The following is a 17,519-nucleotide window of genomic DNA, read 5'->3' as shown; positions in this document are numbered from 1 at the left end:
TTTTCAAAAATCTTTGACTTCAAGTTTTATTCATGTTGGATCCCAGTGTTGTTTCAATATTATTTCAGTGGAATTATTTGAAAAGCTTCTGGATATTGAAAAGGGAACAATATCCAGAAGGAATGGGTTGCTTTGATAAAACCATGTGGGAAGTGGATGCATTAAACTGAAAAGGACATATAAACCATTTCTACTCCCTCTTCTACATAGTAAGTGTTGCAGATCTTGGAAGCTGTCAGATTTGCACTTGCCGTGTTCAGAGATGCAATAGGATTCAAGCCCAGTAAAATCAATGAAAATACTACATTTGTCAAATTCTAAAATAATAGTAGAAGACAACAATACAACTTAATTTCTTCTGTAGTTGTAATACAGTGTGAGGTAAAGTAAGGTCTCACATCAGTATCATGATACACCATGAAAGAGATCATGGAAAGTTACTGATCTAATTTGTGGTTTTGGGAGGACTTTCTTACGTTTATTTGCAGTACATAATAGATGTACTTACGTATCCATATGAAACCTTATAATTTATGAACTTACAAATACTTTTGTGTTTAATTGACTGAAAGATCTGTTTTTCTTTAACAGAAGACCAACATCTTGGCTTGAATTTAAAGGTAAGGCTTACCTGCAGGTTCATTTGTGATGCATTTTGGAAAAAAGGGTGTTATAAATTGCTGATAGTTTACAGTCACTTAAAAGGATACTAATTTATTGCCACTAGGGAATCTTTTTCTTTTGGAATACAAGAATGGCTAATAATTCCTTTTGAAGAATACCACTAGATAGGTAAATAGGCCATACAAAAGTTGGCGGTTTTTTGGTTTCTTTTTTTCTTGGTTTTTGTTGTTTTGTTTTTTTTTTTTTAATATATCTTCCGTTGTTCCTCATGCAAAAGAAAGAAATTGAGAGTAGGAAACATCACGTTATAGCAAGAGATAGCTCTTACTGATAATTTTCAGACTTTGATTCTGGCTTCACCAGATTTTTATCTAGTTTTCCAGCTGGGCCCATCCAGTTGCTTTCATAAGCTTGTAAAAGAATATTCAAAAGTTTAGTTTCTTAGATCAACTTGCTGGATTATTGTTTACAAAAATGGCCAGTTCTTCCATTGTTAACATCACTTTTTTTCTTCAAGTTCTTGGCCACATACATTTTCTGTTGAAATTGTTCTTGAGTTTTGACTCATCTAGTCATCAGTGTCTTGGTATGTTAAATTACATGGCATCATATCCTTACATAACTTCACTGCTGTTTCCTAAAAATGTGAAGAAAGTTTGTATATCAATCATGCTCACCCTAAGTAAATATATTGGTATAAATTTGGCCTGTAGTTCTTTTCCTGATGAAAGAACCTTCTGAAAATTTACAGCTACGTTTGGTTTTTTTTTAAACAGCAAAGGGAGAACAAATTTCTTCAACTTTGTTGAAGAACATTTTACATTTTAATTTATTTGCTGATTCCCAGTTAAGGACTGACAGTTCATATCATAATCGACTATTGTAAAGTCATATTTTATACAAGCTAAGAAGTGGGAGCAATATCCATCCTGTTTGCTCAAGAAGCTTTATGTTTATGTAACTTTCATGTCAGCCATAAAATGGTTTTGAGAACTCTACATCTCTGACAACTAAAGATAATATTAACTGTTTCAAGTGTCTGCAAGTGACTGATGGCAGTGATAAGTGACAAAATCATGTCAACATGGGTAAATGACAGGTTGTATGTTGTCAGTAGTGAGTCCAACCTTAAATTTTGTTGATATGAAAGAAACTGCTTCAAAAGTTCTGAGTTCCGTTTCTTAAGTTCTCCAAAGGTGATGCTGTTCAGAGTTCTTCAGAAAGAATAATTTCTAAAGCAAATTGTCCCATTTTTTTTTTCTCTGCTAGGAAGAAAAATCATTAGCTGAAAATGTGGTACGTGAAAAGCCTCCTCCATCCCCAGGTACTTCTGATTTTTCTATGACTTTACTACAGCTTTTCACTTCAATAATATGCATAGCTCTGTATTTCAAAACCAATTTCTGGTTTTCATGTATATCCTATACTAAGGAACTGCTCTGTACTAAGTTATATTTGCGCCTGTATGCTCTTAGATTATGCTGGCTCTTAAAAGTCTGATGGTAAGAGTAAAATCTCAGCCTTCATTTTAATAGTTAAACTGTTTAGCCCGTACAGATGAAAAGAAAAAATTGAAAGTGTGATCCATTATTACTGGTGCAACAATATATCCATGATTTTGCAGGTGATCTAAAATTTTACTTTTGTAAGGACTGTTAGGTAACTTCTATTTAGTAACAGATCACTGAAGAATGTTCAGTGGGAAGGAGGGTAAAGCTTTCATTACATAGGTGATTAAAATAAGAAAGGGGGCAAGAGGTCTGACTACTCCATGCAAGGCACATAGGCTTTACTTAACTGCAGTGGATGTTTCGCCCATGATGAAGAGAGGGAGATCTGCTGATGCTTTGTTTGCCCTTTAAGGAAGGAATGTTTTCAGTGTCTGAGAGAAAAGACAGGAACTTGCAGCCACTCCACTATATAGTTCTCTTTCCAAATCCACTTTTTTCTTTCTCTCTGGCCTTGTCTTCTGGGATCCATGAGCTGATTTGTATCTTATAAAGTAACACTGATGCATAATGCTAATATTAGAAAAAAATAGTTTATAATTTGCTGAAACTCGTATTCAAGTCTGAATACCATTTAAATACATTGTACTGTTGCATTACAGATGTGTCTATTCGGGCAAGGCAAGCACGGGAGAATATGACTAGAGAAAAGTTCAGAGAACTAAAACAAGAAAACTGGTCTCTGAACAAGGCATACCAAGCTATGGTACAACAATTTGAGGGAACAAAACAGCAAATGGAAGAACAGCAGTTAAAGCTGAAAAGACTAGAACAAGAAAACAGAAGCCTTAAAGAAGCTACGGAGAAGTCACACAAAGAAGGTGGGAGAAACATAGAAGCTCTTCTGTAGTTACCCTGTTCGATTTTTCTAATTTCTTACAACCTATTCCTGCAGTAGTAGGTTTCCAGTCATTGATTTGAGCAAACGTCTATGCAGAAGTAGTCTCTGAACAGTATTTTCTGCATTTGTAGAAATTTTGTCAAGGAATACTTACATGATCATGAAAAAAAATTACTTGGTTGTTTGAAATTTAATGGGGTTTTTTGTTAGTAATTTTTCATGGGATTATTCCTTTAGAGTATTTTCAGAGAAGTTCTCTTATTGAGATTTTTTTTCTCTTAGAGTTGACAAATTTTTGTGAACATTTCTTGAATTTTGATTGAACTTTCGTGTTGGATATTTGTTTTAATAGAGGAGGCCTCAGAATTACTTTCTCTCAGACAACAAGCACAAGAACTGGTAGATGAAAATGATGCTTTGAAAATGACAGTCCATCGTTTAAATGTAGAATTAAGTCGCTATCAAACCAAGTTCAGGCCACTATCCCAAGAAGAGGTGAGAATCTTGGTTATAAAGGCAGTTTGTACTGAAATGTCCCATTGTCCTTTAATTAATATTTCAGTTTTTTAAGTCTATTTTCTCCAGATTTGCCACAAAGTCCACAAATGGCATAGGCTTTTTCTGAAATTTAAAACAAGCATTTATTGTTAAATTAAACTTCTTAAATTTAGACTTTCTCCTACATTAGTAAGATGCTGAGCTTGCAATTTTATTGACTTTGTTGAGTGTGTGTTACGCATGCAACACATGTAATTAGAAACATAAGCTTGTTTGGGGTAATAGTTGTGACTGCAGTGGAAAGTGGTTGATGCTTCAAAAAGCATGAAATAATTTCAACATCTTTTTAAAAATCTACTTTAGCATCTAAAACTGAAAAGTTTACCCATGAAAGGACCACCACCACCATGGCTGGTAAGAAAAATAATATTTTCACTTATCTGTTCATTCCTTTCTAAGTAAAGTAATAGAATTTCTTTATGGGAACCAAAATATTCAGGATATTATTTAGTTACTCTGCTGAACTATCGCATACTAGTAGAATATTATAAACATTTATGTTTGTTGCATAAGAAGATGTGGGGTAGAACTTTGCAATGCGTGTGTGCAGCTTCTTTTGAACTTAGAACTGTTGAATGCAAATTAAGTAGAAGTACTGTTACCCTGAGAATCATAAATACCATCTTCACTTATTATTGTCTAGCATATATTTTGCTTCAAGGTCTGTTGCTTAATTGTTAATCTTCTGTTGTGATTATTTTTACCATGATACTAAAAGAAAATAGCATATTTCAGTGATTCTGATAGTAGGAATGGTCACGGGTCCACTAGTAGCGTATGAACTTCCAGCAAGGAGAAGGCAAATGGTCTGTGAAATTGAATGCATTTGTAATATGTGAAACAATTTCTCCTTGAAATGCTAATCAGATCTTAAATTTTCCTTCCTCGTTGTTATTCAGAACTATAAAGAAATAGGAAAGTCCTCCTTCTGCTCTGTCTTTCTAGCTATAATACCCAAGAATCACAGACGTATGTATTGAGTTTTAAAGATGCAGGTTTGAGAGTATAGAAATTATTTTCCTGCCTACTAATGAATCTGAGCTAAATTTTATTATTATTAACTGTATTCACTGTAGTGTTTCAGTTTGGTTTCCTATTCATTTGCATCCACATTCTGCTATGTTACATACACTGATAAGTAATAGCTGCTTTTTAGTGAAGTGTGCAAGTATGGCATCCAGTTTTGTCCTTTCCAAAGCTTGCTCCTAAAGCAGTGCTGTTAAGTGCTTCTGCAGCGTCATTTTGCATATGGTCATCTGCGTGCTTGTATAAGTCCTGCACTTTTGTTTGCAAGGCATATATGAAAACCCTTAATAGCTTTTAAAACTAAATATATACAGCAGGAGAAATAAAAAATATGATGAGATTGTGGTTTGTAATTGATTTTATTTGGTTGGGTTTTTTTTTAATTTTTTTAAGCTGGATATGAAGTATTTGTCACCTCTTCTGTTGGCATATGAAGACAGAATAAGAGAGAAGGAAGATTTAAATCTTGAACATGAGGCAAGTTGCCATTTAAAGAAAATATACTTCTACACTAAAGCAGAACTAAATTACTGAGTTTTTTTTAAAGTGATTTGTCAAAATTGTTTTCTGCCTAAAATGAAAAGTGACTTTGTTTTACTTTTCCATGCACAGTTATTGTGATATCTTATCTTACTTGGCTTGCTTGTTTTTGTCAGCCTGTTCAGATGTAGAAGCAGGCACTATACACTGAGATGTACACAAATTGTGCTCTCTGAATAGAGTAAACCATAAACACAGTCAGTGGTAGCAAGAATTTTGTACTGTCTTTCATTATGAGGATGCAGTGTCCTGTATATCTGCTCTTCCACTTAGAGGCCTGTGGATTTTGTGGTAGAAGAATATTTATTTCTAGGTGTTAAGGAATGTGTATTAAGGAATGGGTAGTCTTTTTGCTCTTTAGAAGTATTTTTTTGTCACTGAATCTTTGAAAAATGGTGATTTGCTTCAGAGCTGAACTGCCATAGCTTTGCAAAATAATTTATTTTCTTCAAAACTTAAACCATAAAATGAGCAGGAAGCACCAAGGGTTTTATATTACTGTAAATTCACAGTATTGTCCTACCATAGCCAAATTCATGTCATTCATACTGAAAATGTATAGTTTCATCTAGTAATGTCCAGAATTCAGTTTAAGTCCATATTTTAAGGATCTACAACTTGCTTAATTCAAATGACATTTGGCAAAAATGTGGCACAATTCAAGTATATATTATTTTTAATCAAATGTTACTAGATTGATGAAGCAATTTAGAAGTTAAGCATGCACATCTGAGTTAAAGATGACTGAGTAGTGGGATAATATGCTGTTAACAGAAGAATGAGAAGGCACCCAGGCGTGTATATTTATAAAAGTTTTTGATATAAAAATTAAAATACTTACTACCTCTAAAGAATTTTATGTGGAGTTCTTTGTCTTTCAGGAGGATATGAAGAATTTTAAAGTACGAGTTGAAGAGCTGGTGAAGGAGAATGAAGAACTGCATGAGCAATTAACTAAAAATAACTTTATTACCCCTACAGAATGGTAAGTTGTATTACTAGAAATTAATTTAAAAGCTACTCATTATTTCATGTTGCATGCAAACTTTTAAGATTACATGATCTGCAATAATAATCATTTTGGAGTAACGATTAAATAGTGAACATAAAAATACTTACTGTGCTCGTGACACAGGTGGTAATTATATGGAAGGGATCATACAGCACGTTGTCTACACTAAGAGGACTTCGTGACACAAGCTGTCGCTTCCAATCTTAAGTCTTTCTGCAGATTTAACCAATAACAATTGACTGACTTTCAATGAGAGGCTCCTCAAGGCAGAATTCAAGAAGTGTTTAGTTTCTGTAGGGATTTGGTTAAATAGGTTGTTATAAAGGTATCAAAATGTTTTAGAGGTGCTTTAATAAAATACTCTGGATATTTTATGTGTCCTTGGATGCTTATATACTGTCCACAAATTCCAAAATACTCTTCATAGAGATGTTTCAGCTTCTTAAATATGAACTTTGGAACTTTTAACACCTTTGCTTTTAATTTTGCCTCTCTGCAAATGAATGAGAGAAGTTCACATCTCTGAGCTGTTTCAGGCTGTCTGTGGTCTCTGGGAGTTGGTTTTTAAGGCTGGGATTCAGCAAGGCAGGGATGTCAAATTACCGAGCTTTTGCTCTGTACCTTCAGTGGCTTCTTTGCACTCCGTGTTGCAGTGCATTGCTCCTTTATTTGTGTTGACATAACTGCTTATGGGGGTGCAGTGTCAAGCACGTAAAGGAGTTGGTCTTGATCAACCTGATCCCCTTTTGTAGCAATTTTAAAAATTCTGTTTCACGGTGTAGCCTCATAGTGCCAGGCATAGCTGAGGGTAGGGTTGGCAATGTGGGAGACATTCCCTATGCCTAAACCTGTTGATGAAATGTCATCTTAGTGATGTCAATTTCAAAGTTGCGGTTTTACCTGGAAAATTATTTTGTTCTTTGTTTAAAATTGTTATACTTCAAAGACTTGTCCAGTAAGATTCACAATCCATTTTCTCAAACTTAACTCCATCCTAGATTGTTTTAGTGGTGAAAAAAAACTTCCAGTTTCTTTCAGCTGATAACGCTTAGCATCTTACATCAGCACTGACCTTCCTGTCAAACAAAAGATTGTAATTTTGTTGTTCAGTTTTCATTTTATATTTATCCATGCAGAGTCTCAAGTGGTTTAACGATATGAATTCTATCTTAGCTATTAACCGATTTGTAAGCGGCTGATGTGCATTTGCTTCCTTGTGTGCCCACTGCAGTAAATTTCACAGTAAATTAAATAAGTCAGCTAAACTTACAAGCTTCTGTATGCAGAAGTTTTCATGGGTACAAGTGTAAGCTGGCTTCCATTTCTGTGTTTGCAAAAATCTTCAGGGTAGATTGCTTAAGACTATATTTTTCAGCTGCCAGGCTACAATTGTTAGCTGTATGGTTCGGCTTAAATTTTAGTCATTTTTGATGGTATGGGAAACTGTCCATATCTAGACCTATACACAATAGGATGCATTTTTATCTAGGTCAGGCCATACATGAATAAAGTAGATATACTTCGTTAGTTATTGTCATCAGAAATCCTTGGTAACGGTCTGTTTTGCTACACTTTGGGTTTAGGCTATTCTTGCTGATTGATTGATGACAACTCTTGAGTTGAAATTCATGTGATATCATCTGACACTTGTACTGCATTTCTCCTTGCATTCTGGCTAATACTCTTCAACTTTTTAAGCTATTATTAGAACAGCAAATAGTTTCTTAAGCTTTTGTTCACATCAGAAAGACTGGTATTGGTTTTCCGGAAAGCAGAATTAATACTAATTATAAAGCAGAGGGTTAAGGTCTCTGCTCAGGATAGTTCAGTTTAAACGCCAGTCACCCATAAAACACACTGGCAGTAGTTTTCCAGAGATTAAAACCAAGTAGATCAAAATCCTATGCAAGAATTTGTGTGTTTTGAAAACAAATTTGGTTCAGTTACTAGTTATATAGCTGTCTCCAAGTCATGTGGCACCATTATGTAGCTTTAATTCATATGAGAAAAGTGTGAGAGAGCTGGGCCTGTTTCACCTAGAGAAGCAAAGGCTCAGGGCGGAGATCTTATCACTGTATATAAATGCCTGAAGGCAGTGCGTAAAGACAGAGCCAGGCTCTTTTCAGTGGTGCCCTGTGACAGAACAAGAGGCAGTGGGCACAAACTGAAACACAGGAGGTTACGTCTGAACATAAGGAAAGAGTTTTTCACTGTGAGCACTGCAACAAGCTGTCCAGAGAGGTTGTGGAGTCTCGATCCTTGGAGATACTCAAAAGCCATCGGGACATGGTCCTGGGCAGCTGGCTCTAGGTGCCCCTGCTTGAGCAGGGGGATTGGACCAGATGACCTCCAGAGGTCCCTTCCAACCTAAACCATTCTACGATGCTACAACTCTAATTCATACATACATATTTTTCCATTTTTCTATAGGGAATTTTTGCTTTAGTTAGTCAAAGATTTTAAACATTATTTAAAATAATGTACGTATTGAGGGTTGTGAGTTCATGTCTCTAATAAGCTTGCCTTGGGTTCTGAGATTGCTTTCAATAAGGGTTTTGAATTTTTTTTTTCTTTTAAAAGAGGTTCAAATATGATTTTAAACGTTTTACACTGTTGGAAGTCAGTTGTGTTTTTTCTTTGGACATAAGTTAATATTTGAATTGTATTTTACTTACAAGCTGATTGTCATTGCAGGCAGCAGCTGCAAACTCAGGCCAAGCTGGTCTTGGAAGAAAATGGATTGTTGATGGAGCAACTCGAAATTCAACAAGCTAAAACAAAAGACAGTCACAGACAACATGTTCAAGAAGGTAAAGTACTTAAGTTGCTAGTCATTTAAACTACACCAAAGGTAGTACTGCAAGTTTAGTTTTTGGTTTTTTTGTGGGGGTTTTTGGGTTTGGGGTTTTGTTTTTTTGTTTTTTTGCAACTTCATATATGCCTACAAAGCATCGCTGAATGCTGGTAACACTAAAATGAGATGAAGCCCTGGATGTCCACTGATACTGAAAAGAAATGTCAGTATTGCCTATTGACACTATACAGTATACCCCATTTTGACTTGCTTCCTCTGAAAAAGTAACAAGAACTGTTAAACAGCAATACAACTCATTTTTATATTTTAAGAGCACTTTCAACTTTACAGGTTGGTATTTGTGAGGTATCATTTGCTTATTTAAATGTTCAATTTAGAATTTGTAGGGGTTTTTTTCATCTTCTGCTTTGTAACCAATGTTTATCACTTAATAAAGTATAGTTAATTATATCATCAGTAGCAGGATTTGATTTTACACTTACAATTTGATACTGCTTAAATTTACATGCATTTTCAGGTAATAATCTGTTACCTATTGCTATTTTATCAGAGGTTTGTATTTGTTTAAATTCAGAACACTTTATGTTCCTTTTCTTGCTTGTAAATGTTATTGTTGACCAAGATCAATTTTTCTGCTGATAGTTATTTTTTGCATCAGCAGATTCCTCTGGATCTTTCTTGTTACCTTGACTGGATATTAACAAGAGAACAAGCATGTTATAGTTTAAAATCCCAAAGCTGAAAGTAGGATTTCTTAATGAAGTTTAAAAAGCAAGACTGAATCTTAATACACTGATTAGTATGTTCTGAGAAACATTTAATTATATATGATAAACATAAGTCGCTGATGAGAATGGTTTCCTAAAGTGAACGTATATAGCAAAACTCCAGTTCTGAAATTTTTTATTCATCTGCCACCTAATTCCATAAATACTTTCCTTTCTGCTTTTAAAATTTCTGAGTTTCTTGTTTAGAGTTTTATCTCTCTACATCCATCTGTGTTTAGAAGATAATAACTCATCACATACCAGACCAAAGGCCAGAGAATACCCCAAAATCAGGTGTTCCTCTTTACAAATTTCAGAATAGCTTGATCTGGTATGAGTTGTCAGAACATCCCTAGTAAACACTGATTCTGTTATCTATTGCTGGAGTTCTCACAAGGAAACAAGAGCCCTGATCTTCCATTCTGTTTCTGCAACTGTTTTGGCAATGTATCTAGTGATTGAAAGACATACTGCAGGAAGAACTCAGAGATCCGTAAACAGAAACTAGGCAGTCTCTAGATGTGTGCCCTACCTACTATGCTACAAATGTCATGTTCCGTTTTAGGTTCTTTTCCTGAATTAGTAAAGTGTGAATTGGAGGCTTTTTCAGAGTAATACGACATTTCAATGAGCAAATAGCTTATTAGCCCTGAAAAGAAGTAGTTTGGAAGTTTTGGCACTTTTCCAGAACAAACTGCTTGAGACAGCAAAAAAAAAATCCAAACTGTTAAAATACAAAACAGTCAAATCCACTGTTACATAATGCTATGAACGACTAGGACGTAACATATTACTAGTTTAGTGGAGTTTCACTAGGTGATTGAATTAGTTCTGCTGTACCCATTTTTTTTTTTCCCCTCCCAAAAGCTTCAAAATTGACCAAACAGATAATAATTTTGGAAGAGAAGAGAAACAGACAAGAAGAAGAGATAGCAGAGTACCAGAAGCAGTTGGAAGCTTTGCGTTCTACTTGTGAAGAGTTGAAAGCCAAACTGGATAGCAGAATAGCAGCAGAGGAGCACTTTGCTTTGGTGAATGATTTAAAAAGGTATGAGATTACATATGGTGCACAGAGAAACAATTCTGCAGAGTATTCACATGAACAGATCTGCATACACACCACTCTGTAGGTAGGAGGTGAGCGGAAACTTATGCTGGTAGTCTGTGAAGGTGATTACCAAAGTACAAAGAAAGGTAAATAAATACTTCAAAAATACTGTTTTGCTTTTTATAAAAAATTAAAATTACAGAAGGAAATCCCAGCTCTAGAAACATTGGTCTACATGTTTCTGCCAGAGAGTACATGCTGCTAAATCTACCTTTTTAAACAGTAGAAGAGGAGGCATTAAAAATAGGGTTTTTTTATTTATTTATTTAAATTTTTTTTGGTCAAATCTAATTACTTCTATCAACTCTGTGTATAAAATGTTCTCATTCTTTTGTACCCATCTTTGGGAAAATATGTGAAGGATCCTGAGATTCTAAACTAAAAATACTATGTTTCTCCAGTCTTTACAATATGGAAATAACACAACACAAAAGTGCTGTCATGCAGCATAGTCTGTAAAGTAATGTTTTTCTAAAGACATTCTGTAAATTTGTTTACTTTCAGGCCTAGGATAGTGCAAGTTACTGTTTCTTAGTCCAGTGCCTTCCTGAGAAGTTCTCAGACCTTCTTTTTTGGCCTATCTAGTAGTTTATTTGAAAAAAAAAAAATTAGGAAGGGAATACATTTGGACTGTAAAGGATATTTTTATAATTTAAATTCTATTTCAAGTGCAGTCAGGATGAATTATTTGAATAATTTTGTTTGTATTATGCTTCATTCATGATTTGATATGTCATGAGACTGTAATACCTCTCTGATGTCACCACTGAACAGTAAGCATTCTTAATGTATCTTTTTCATACCTTCAACATGGGTATCTTTACTGTAACTTAGCTTTTTAGTGAAGCAGGTCTATACATGACTCCTGTTCTATGCTGTTGGTTTCTGCAGCCATTTACAGCAGGAGCAGGAGAAAAAGCGCAGTGAGGTGGAAGATCTAATGGGGAAGATAGCATCACTGCAAGCTCAAAACAAGAAACTGCTTTTAGAGAAAAATAACTTTATGGCTGACAACAAGATCCTGGAGACTGAGATGGAAATGACACAAAAGACAAACAGGTCATATCGCATTCTCATTTTCTCAAGTAGAAATACATGTATTTCTTAAAATAACAGCAGAAGTATCTGTAAAAATATTGTCTGACATCCCACAGTGTGTAATTTCTACCTATTACAGAAAACAACTTGTTTCCTAAACTCTTTGTCACGTAGTCGTAAAGTAACTTTGCTAAGTTTTTTTTATGTTTTGATGCATGCTTTTCTATGGCTATGTGCAAATTAAGAATATATCTTTAATGCCAGTAGTTAGCTATAGCAGTTAATAATTTGTGAACTCACCTGCAAAATGGGGTATTACATTATTTGCAGACGTTCTCATGCAGCTGAGTGGTTCAGAGTTGGGCTCGCAATACTTTAAAAAGTAAAAACAATGTTATTGTTACATTTCTTAAGAAATATGAGCTCGTAGCCATTGCACAAATTGTTCTTTTGAATCATTGTTATTGTTGTTATTCACACATGTTGTAAACAAAAACAGCCCGAAAAAGTAGGAAATGAGACTTCCAGCATTGCAAATATTTTAAGCCAATGCATCTTTAACAGTATATTTGATCGTTTGAGACTCGTACAAGTTGACTTGCACATGCAGCACAAGTTCTTTTAATGCCATTATTAATTTCCAAGCTGAAGATTTTCCTTTTTCTGTTAATTTTATAGGAGATTAAAGAAGAAAATAAGTCTTTTAAAACTGCAGTTGGAGGAAGCAATGGAAAAAGAAGCTGCAGCCCATCACTATCTAACAAACCTTATTGGTTTGGTAGAGAAGATAGCTCAGGAACGTGATCATCTTATTTTTTTGGTAATTACCTTTAAATAATTAATAATACTTAATTGATATTTCCCACAATTATCATCCTGCTAGCACAACTTATTGTTGTTTGCATTACCAAAAAAAGAAAGCTATAATTTCAGAGTTTAAGGATTTAGCTATTTAAATAGACTTCTGCAAATAGGACAGGAGCAGCAAAAGATTTTTTTTTTCTAGAAGGGTGGTTGAAAGCAACTACCCTAATTTTTGGAGATAACGTAATTAAGCCTTAACTCACATCAGCATTAGGGTTTGCAATGGTATATATCAAGTTTAGAAGAATTTTTTGATCTGATTTTAGAGATTGGCTTAAATTGTTGAAGCTACGCGTATTGAAAAATAGCACAAAATCATAATTTTTTTAATACTTGTTTCTGAATCTAAAGGTAACCTATTATCCTTGAAGTGATCTGTATGGACCTTCTACTGTGGAAGCACATGCATGTTACTGCTCCTTTTTGGTAAGCAGTCATTTTGACAGGCTGGTTGAGAGTTTTGGAACAACTTCTGTGTAGTGGAAGTGTCTAGCATGGAAGTTACTGGGCTATTTATAGGCACACTTTGTTTCTTTTACAAGATCTTGGACAAAATTTCAATTTTACATATTGGCACTCCAAATTGGTCCTGAAAACCACTTCACAAAACTTTGTTAAAATAAAGCTTCTTTTGCTGCTGCTGTTCAAGTACTAGACAAAGGTTATCATTGGTGTTGGGTACAAGATTCTATAGCAGTTAATTCCTAATTCTAGAAGAGGAACTATGGTGACCCAACTCAAATCCTTGTCCCCTGCAAATTGGACTTTAGGTTTGTGAAACTAGGCACAATAAATGTCTCCTAGGAAACAGGGGAACTGGTTCTTATCTCAATCTCTGGTATGTCTACTTTCAAATACTCAGCATACCACATTAGAAATACCACAGAGATCCAGAATTACCTGTAAGTACAAGGTGTGCCATTTGACTTAATACCCTAGTAGATGTTCAGAATACTTTTGGAGGTAAAGGCTGGTTTCAGAAGGAAAGATATCTTGACATAACCTTAATCACCACAAAGTAAACCTTATCCTTGCAGGTGTGCAGTATTTGACATCATATTCTTCCTTTCTGAAACCTGCACCTGAAAGTACACTAGAAAATCAAGGTTCGTGTGTGTGGGGAAAAAAGCTTGGATTAGGTCTGTGGAAAGCAGCCCAAAATGCAGTCAATGATGGCCTGTCTTTTTTAGACAGGTAGAAACCGATCCAGCAATTAGAAGCCAGTCCTGTCATGCAAACCAGAATTTCTCTTCTTTTTGGGTCACATTCTCTTGTGTATGTGTATGAAGGTGATGCACACTTACTTGCCAGCCGTTATTTCTCCATTTTGTGGCTTAGGTATTAAACAGCGCACAAGTCTTGCTTTTTTTTTTTTTTTCTGAATTCACTGTGTCTGGGCTGACAACAGAGATACTCTGAGACAAACTTCTACTGAAATAGTCTGGTACCAGTAAAACTTTAAATATCCAGTTTACTTTGTTGCCTGGTAGAGCTGAATCAGAACAACCTGTTGCTGCTTTTAATCACTGAACCTAAAACCTACCTTGGTAAAAAGTTAGACTGCAGGTATCTTGTAGTCAGGCAATCTGATGCACTTGTGTAGTGGGAAGGCCTCGAAAACAAAAAAAAAAATTAGAGCCAGACGGTAATGATTATGAAGAGCCACTACTGAGCATGACTTACAATTAAAAATGTATTACCATTCCCTCCACCTCAAAATTCAGTAAATGTAACTATTTACTTAGTTCAGCAACTGGTACTACCCTAGCCTTATTCTGTTTTAATTCACTAATTGAATTAAAGCATTAAAATACATTTTATGCAGATTTAATCCAGAAGGTCAGGGAGAGCAGAAAGGGTACAGCACTATTCCTTAAGAAATTAGCCTATATTCTTCCTTAATGAGGGTTAAAAAAAAATCCATAGTAGCTACATCTCCACAAAAATAGTTAGTCTTACGTTTACTGTTTCCAGGGACAGTGACAGTCTACTGATAAACCCAGTAAAACAGAGCAGCAACACATTTATTTAAAACAATTTTGGTAGTGCAACACTGATGATGAACTGTAATCCTGAGTTAGCAGCTGTCAAAAATGATTCTTTTGTTCTATTGCACGATTTCACAGTAAATCAGAATGTCACTGACAGCACGAAGCTCACACACTCCAGTGATGCTAGTTAATTTTGACTTCTGTGAAAGGAGACGTGTCTCTGGAGTGATATGGGTAGTTCAAGGTGGTCAGACATTGCTGCTCCTACAACCTGGTTATTTCTCTCTTGAATGCTTTCAGTGGATTTAACAGTTAACCTCTTACATTTTTAAAATTATTTCATTCTTTACAGCTTATACAGTTTTTGTTTTGTTTACTTTTCATATCTGAGAGAGAATGTAGTGCTCATGAAATGATGGAAACAGTCATAAGACAGAAACATTTCATAAGCCACGTGTCAGATTCCTTGACTGAACCCCTGCCAACTTCAAGAGCTCTTTCGAGAGCGGACTACTAAATTTGACCCAGAAGGATGAGTCTCATGCATACAAATGGGATCCCTACATATACATACATATTCCTGTAGAAAAATATGCAGAATCGGTTGGGTTTACAGTATCAGTAGCTATGATCCTTTCCAGATGAAACTGTTTCAAGGTATTATTTTGTTAGTGAGATAGTATTTGCAGTCAGTTGACAAATTATTAATTAACAATTATTACAATAATTTTCAGGGCTCTTTTTTCATCTTGTTCCTTCAGACTATTGGAGCTCAAAACAGAATAGCTTGGTCTTCCTCAGCATATGTATTTTGCCTGCCCTGTCTAAAGTGACGGTTACATTGAATTACCTATACTGTATGTTTGTAGACCAAATGTTTGGAAAATGAGAATCACGGTGTTCTGAACAAAATAGTAGAAGGCAGTCTACGCTTAGGAAGATTGGAAGAAAAAGTTAAGGTAAGCAGCATTTCTAAGCTAAATATTATATAAAACATTTTGGTTTTTTAATAAGTCAGTAGTTAATCTGTGTCAGCGTTTTTATGAAAGACTTCTGGATTATTTTATAAAGAATTTTTAAAAAGCCAAAGAGATTATCGTTATAGTTTTCACAAATTTCTTTTTCCATTGTATTTGTACATTGCATGTGTGCCAGGTTATTGCATTTACATCATTACCTGCAGAATTATCACTAGTTGTAAAAATAATTACAAATTATACTTTATTTGTATTTCATTTTTGCTCTGTAGTGTAGCCCAAATATTCTTTCTCCTACTTTTCTGAGGCTGGACTAATGCTTCACCTTGAAGTCCGTTACAGCTGGATGAAAAACTTTTCTTGAGTGTACAATTACCATCAAGTACTTGCATATGGCCATAGGGTAGGAGGTTTAGAAACAGAGAGGAGATTCAAACATCTAGCCTAATTAGAGAATACACTATAGGTTATCTTCACAACTATCTAAACAAATACAAAACATAGCATGTAATTGCAGTATAACAGCATATAGCATGAAAGACATTTGAAACTTATGTTTTAACATCCTTGGTGCTACAGTAATTGCTTTTACTGTAAACTCAAAAAAGCAAGGAGAAGGGTATCTGGCGTATTTGTTTCCATATATAGAAAGTTACATATATTACTTTCAAAAGCTCTTTTCATAGAATCATTTGGTTGGAAAAGACCTTTAAGATCATAGAGTCCAACTGTACCTGTCCACTACTAAACCATGTCTCTAGTTTTGTACCAAGTCAAATTTGTGCAGTTTACTCAAAAGCAGAGACTCCATACATTGCACTTTTCCAATTGAGACCTACGCTGCTATTCCTGCATCAGATGACACAAACGTGCAACACTATGTTAACAGAGACCAGCTCCTTCTGAGCTTTCCTTATAAGGATCAACACAGCCCAGGAATTAGCTACAAAGAAAATAAACCAAATCATACATGTAAAGAGATAAGACTAAGCTGAAAAATAGCTAGAATTGGTAAGGAACCCTTCATAAAATACCTAAATGTGTGAAACGCTACCATAAAAGAATTCTCTAATTCTACTAATACAGCTATAAAAAGTTTTTAGCCATTTTTCACCTTCATTCATGTCTGTCTAAATTTAGAAAACGTCTCCCCTGCCAAGACAGGGGCTTCTGTTCTTCTTGAATACAGATTTTCTGCAATTTAATAGATCTGTGACTACTATAGGGGGTAGAGAAGAGACTTGCATAAAATTACGAATATTTACACACAGTACATGCTGTGAATAAGTGCAAAACCAAATAAAAATAAAAAAATCCTTCTTAACCCATCAACTGTTAATAGAAGTTAGAAAAAACAGCCTGTAAATAAAGTTCTTCAACAGTGCTGTTTCTATTTAGCAAAAGTAAAACTAATCTGCTTGCAAAACTTTTGTTCTTAATTTTTGTCAGTAAAGTAGAGGGCTTGAACAGTCACAAAACACCTTAAAATACCATGTACTTCATGGTTATTGTATTAATTGAACTTTGCTAAAAGCTACTATAATTTATTTCTTTACTGAAAATACCTTTATTTCTTAAATACCTCCAGTCAGGTAATCCACTTTTCTAAACAGAAGCTTTATTAATTTGTTCTCTTCAGTGATTTATGGGAAGTTATGGGGATTCCTATGTTTTACGTATTTAAAAAAAAAATATTTTCCTAAGTCTAAATACATTGTCAAGTTTTTAGTTTGGTTCTTTTTAGTCACAAGACTTTTTAATCCCAATGTGTAATGGAGTTCCTCAAGCAGGACAGGCCATGTTGTGCACACTGCTTTTTTAGGTGCTGCTGATAAAAATTCAGGTGAATA

The 17,519-nt window shown here is 34.7% G+C and overlaps 1 protein-coding gene across 16 annotated transcripts in view; it reads left to right on the top strand.

Moving 5' to 3' along the window:
* Positions 1 to 17,519, top strand: part of CEP89 (centrosomal protein 89) — a 42,640-nt gene that overhangs the window by 6,581 nt on the left and 18,540 nt on the right. For 8 of the 16 annotated variants that reach the window (XM_035893574.1, XM_035893573.1, XM_009638043.2 and 5 more), the window contains 12 exons: positions 592 to 620; positions 1,894 to 1,948; positions 2,735 to 2,953; positions 3,326 to 3,468; positions 3,835 to 3,885; positions 4,951 to 5,034; positions 5,979 to 6,082; positions 8,804 to 8,919; positions 10,559 to 10,739; positions 11,691 to 11,858; positions 12,516 to 12,657; positions 15,562 to 15,651. In XM_035893574.1, coding sequence (XP_035749467.1) covers positions 592 to 620; positions 1,894 to 1,948; positions 2,735 to 2,953; positions 3,326 to 3,468; positions 3,835 to 3,885; positions 4,951 to 5,034; positions 5,979 to 6,082; positions 8,804 to 8,919; positions 10,559 to 10,739; positions 11,691 to 11,858; positions 12,516 to 12,657; positions 15,562 to 15,651 — 1,382 coding nt within the window. Of the gene's footprint in view, positions 1 to 591; positions 621 to 1,893; positions 1,949 to 2,734; positions 2,954 to 3,325; positions 3,469 to 3,834; positions 3,886 to 4,950; positions 5,035 to 5,978; positions 6,083 to 8,803; positions 8,920 to 10,558; positions 10,740 to 11,690; positions 11,859 to 12,515; positions 12,658 to 13,052; positions 13,128 to 13,738; positions 13,808 to 13,891; positions 13,991 to 15,453; positions 15,652 to 17,519 lie in introns of those variants that run through there. The other 8 variants (XR_004841889.1, XR_004841892.1, XR_004841890.1 and 5 more) reach the window with 8 other exon arrangements.

The sequence above is a fragment of the Egretta garzetta genome, unplaced genomic scaffold (assembly GCF_000687185.1).
Source record: "Egretta garzetta isolate BGI_Z169 unplaced genomic scaffold, ASM68718v1 scaffold354, whole genome shotgun sequence".
Classification (NCBI taxonomy): domain Eukaryota; kingdom Metazoa; phylum Chordata; class Aves; order Pelecaniformes; family Ardeidae; genus Egretta; species Egretta garzetta.
This window is presented reverse-complemented; position numbering and strand designations above follow the sequence as displayed.